At 32.4% G+C, this 4,174-nt stretch overlaps 1 protein-coding gene across 1 annotated transcript; it reads right to left on the reverse strand.

The window, feature by feature from the left end:
- Positions 1-826: 826 nt before the first annotated feature.
- Positions 827-2,815, reverse strand: LOC133803716 (protein SPA, chloroplastic). Its single transcript, XM_062241826.1, has 5 exons — positions 2,484-2,815; positions 2,304-2,387; positions 2,115-2,166; positions 1,347-1,503; positions 827-1,069 (listed from the first exon to the last, which is right to left on the reverse strand). The coding sequence occupies exons 1-5, from the start codon at positions 2,646-2,648 to the stop codon at positions 1,048-1,050; spliced, it is 480 nt and encodes a 159-aa protein (XP_062097810.1). The 5' UTR covers positions 2,649-2,815; the 3' UTR covers positions 827-1,047.
- Positions 2,816-4,174: the final 1,359 nt, after the last annotated feature.

A 4,174-nucleotide genomic window follows, 5' to 3' on the forward strand; every position in this document is an offset into this window, starting at 1 on the left:
TCCTTGGAGTGGATGCTCCCATCACTTGACACATCAAGCCCTCCCCAAGGACATGTAACCTCCCAAATTAAGGATAATTAGGACTTATAATGTAATCAAGCTTTAGCTTATGGATTTATAATCCCTCAGTCACCCATAAAAGGGGCAGGGATTCTCGTTTGTAAGGGAGCTTTGACAAGTTCTTATTCTAAATACAAATATAGTGGATGAAAAGTAAATTTGAATCACCCGAACCACTTAAAATTTCAATCTTTTCACTCTATGTTCAAGCCTTTTCTTTATTATAAATTGATGAAAAAACGAGTCAACACAAGACAACAACTTTGCAATTTGGTGGACATTGTACATAACTTTTTTTAATTAATAATAATATGTATAAAACTCTTTTAAATATATATTATATGCCATTTCAAAAAACATATATGGTTTAATAAAATAATTAGTGGAATCTAACAAATTGTTATTTTAATAAAATAATATAAAAATAAATAGAATATTTTATTTGAAAAGAAATAAATAGAATATTTTATTTTGTTAGAAAATATACTTTTTTTGTGTTTTTTTAGTGGTATAATTGTAGTGGGAAAAAAAATATAGGTTTAACATTTTAGTATTGATAATGATAATAATCATTAGTTGATGTAGAGTATGTGACATGTCCTTATTGATGCAATTAAATATCAAATTTAACACATTTTAATTTTTATTTAATAAGTATTGTAGATTATTACTAGCCAAATCACTCTTAATTTTTGTTAAAAGTGTTTATAATGGATTGGAGTTAGCCATTGCTTTATCAAGTGTCACCTCATGGAGAACAACAGTATGACAAGTTAAAAGTGCCATTTTTTATTAAAATAAACTTTGACAAAAAGACAAGAAACAGAGGCGAAGAAAAAGTAGTTAGATCGCCAAAGAAAATGCATATAAACAATTTAATCACTGTAGAATAAGTGAACAACAACAGTAGGGCAAAAAATTGCTGATTTCTTCTTCTCAATTGTTGAGACAAATAGCCGAAAATAGCTTATTCCGAGGGACTTCACTTCAGTCATCGTCTTTGAATTCTCTGTTCAAAACAAAAATGCAGAGTCACTTACTTCAACCATCCATGAACATAAAATTATGACATATATCAAGTTTCTGGCATAATTGAAACACCAAGTTGTTTACACAACGCAAACTAAGTAGGGAGTATTGGTTTGGTTCAACATTTTATATCAAATTGCACACTCTTATCTCATCATTGATAATTGTTCCCTTTCCTCCAAGTGTTGTAATTTTAAAACTAGTTGTAGCCAAAATCCATAGTAAGTTAGAACAATTAATCACTCAAAATCACATACCTCCGATCAAGGTACCGAGGTTGAATCCCAGAACCCTGACATGTAGTGCATGTCAAAGAACCAGCACCATCGCAATTGATGCATCGAGACACTTCTTTGTCATCACCACCAAGCTCCACTGTTACATTTCCAGTTCCCAAGCAAAATCTGCATTTTTCTGTAATAATAGAAGCACTAATCCATTCTCATGAGTAATGATCATATTCATACAAAACAATTAGTACCAAAGTACAAGGATAACTATGCATTAATTTAGGCATCTCATCTCTAGTGCCATTGAATTACTACTACCTCCCCTTTACTATGTTAACTAGACTCTTTTCAAGCTAAAAATAGCAATGGAGTTGACTTTTTTACCTAAATGCCATACTGATAAATTGTATTTGATTTTTACTCTCAGGTCAGGACTACATGAATTAAAAATTGTACATTTTGTAACCCTGTTTTGGCCACTACACTTTTTTAGAATTGCAATGATCATAATACCAAGAAGAACTAGTGCTGTGCTCATCGTAGGATAGTATTAAACTGTAAATATGTGGACACAACTAAAATTCTGTTCTTCTACTCTACGAATGTTACAAATTAAGAATTTGCTTTAACTTAACGTAATTTATTTGCAGACGCCAATAATATATATAAATGTATATACTTATTGCATATGTATCCTGTTCTTGATTTTAGTTACTCGTTTTTACAAGACTATGCCAATAATTAAGAAAATTAAGAACATAACTACAAATTAAGACCATAATCATGGCCACTTACGGGCGCCGGAACCACTGCATGGGAAGCATGGCTGAGTGTTCTCTCGCTTCGCCTGAAGCATTATTGTGCAGCAGTCATAAATTTCAGCAATATAAAAGGCAATAGCAAACTTACAATGATTTAAGCAATACATATATAATTTGTTTGTACAATATATCTATACATATATTTATATATATGTAAACTCACAGCATTGTCGATTTGGGATTCGTAGAAGATCGGAACGCCTATACCAACAGCAACACTGACGACTCCAACTGATATTGCCACAACCTGTAGATTTCAATATTCTCTGTACATTTATATAACCTTTTCGCATAGATAAAATAACAATTCAAACAAATAGACTTTCGAAAAAAGAAGTAGTACCGTGTTTTGATCGAGATCCAAAGCCCTAATGCACGGATAAGACGCTGGCGACCGTTGATTTCTGGGGAATTTTTGGGAAGAAAAAGAAGTAGCGGTGGTGGAAAGCTTAAGAGGGCAACAAAGGAATGGAGAGTGCAAGCGGGGAAGCGAGGGAGCTAGTGACATGTCTCGAGTGAAAAATTTAAGGTCTGTGATGAATTTAGTATTAGGGTTCTTGAGAGGAGATTAATCTGAGTTAAGAGGAGAGGAGGAAGAAGGAGAAGAAAGAGGAAGAAGAGGTAGCATTTCAGTGGTGAAAAAGGAGCATGAGCATGGACATTGGATTGAAATTCCTTAAGCAAATGAGATGAGAGGAAAAGAAGTGGATATGTGGGGTTGGCTCTCCTCCTAAGTTTCAACCACAAAGACAGGTGATGAGGTGGACTGCACGTGGACGAGTGACGAGTCTTCAGCCATACCACGCAACATTTGTAACTCCACGTGCCTCCCCTCCCCCTCCCTCTGGCCTTGGACTCTTTTTTCTACCACTAATTTCTTGTAGGGAAATTCCAGAGGCTCTATGCTTAATAATACCTTCTAACTAAAAACTTGTTGAAATAGCTTCTTTTTTTTTTTTTTTGCAAAGTTTGCACCAAACAACCTCGTCTCCCTCTCACTTCTCACCACCTCTTTAAACCACCAATAATCATCTATCCCTCCAATCCCATCTACCCTCACACAATTTCTCCCATCTTCCCTTTCTTCTCTCTCTCACTAATTCAAAAATACCCCAACCATAATTTTTTATATTTTTATTAATGTTTTATGATTAAAATACTAATTTATGGATTTCAAACCTTTTTGTACAAAAAAAATATTATTTTGATCGAAATTTTTTAATTTTTAAATTTGAAAATTTTGAAATCAGAAATTTTTTGAGCATAAATTATGTTTAATGATAGTCCCATGAAAATGTAAAATATTCAAGGGACCATCGTTAAGCATTATTTTAGCCTTTAAAATCAAGTTTTCACAAGATTATCATTAGTCATTGCTTTTAGCATCATTTTGGTCTCAAACTTTCATAGTACCATCATTCACCATCGTCAACTATCGTAGCATAAAATATGATAAAAACTTTGGTGAGACATAACTTTTTGCTCGTGTTAGTTTTAGGCTTCTTTTTTTTTTTTTTTTTTTTGAGATCTACCACATTTAGAATTTGTAAAACCTTAAATTAACGTGTAGAACCTAAAATTTTAATAATTAAAGTCTCAATCTTGATTATAGCCTCAAGCGGATAGATCTTGAAATTTTACATTCTACAACCTAATAAATTTAAATTTCTACATATTCTAAATGTATATAGAACTAAAAAAAAATACAGAAATTAAAAAAAAAATCAACTAAAATTGACAAACGTGTAAAAAATTATGTCTCACCAAAGTTTTTAATTATCAAATTTTAGGCAACTATGGTTGACGATGCCTAATAATAGTACCATGAAAACTTGATTTCAGAGGTCAAAACAATGGTTAATGATGCCCTGAAATATTGCAACGACGGTGCTTTAATGGTTAATCAAAACTTGATTTAAAGGGCATAAACGATGCCCAACGATGGTTTGCGATGGTATTTTGATGGTTTTGCATAAAATTTAATAAAAAAATTGGTGATGCATAATTTTTTATTTGGTTGTTGGTTTGAAGTGA

The sequence above is a fragment of the Humulus lupulus genome, chromosome X (assembly GCF_963169125.1).
Source record: "Humulus lupulus chromosome X, drHumLupu1.1, whole genome shotgun sequence".
Taxonomy (NCBI): domain Eukaryota; kingdom Viridiplantae; phylum Streptophyta; class Magnoliopsida; order Rosales; family Cannabaceae; genus Humulus; species Humulus lupulus.

What these genes read in the sequence shown, in the direction of transcription:
- LOC133803716 (XM_062241826.1), bottom strand. Translation starts at nt 2,648, where the DNA reads ATGTCACTAGCTCCCTCGCTTCCCCGCTTGCACTCTCCATTCCTTTGT. An exon ending in TGGATCTCGATCAAAACACG is followed by an intron (nt 2,388 to 2,483) that starts GTACTACTTCTT and finishes TGAAATCTACAG; the next exon opens with GTTGTGGCAATATCAGTTGG. An exon ending in CCTCGGTACCTTGATCGGAG is followed by an intron (nt 1,070 to 1,346) that starts GTATGTGATTTT and finishes TGTTTTGAACAG; the next exon opens with AGAATTCAAAGACGATGACT.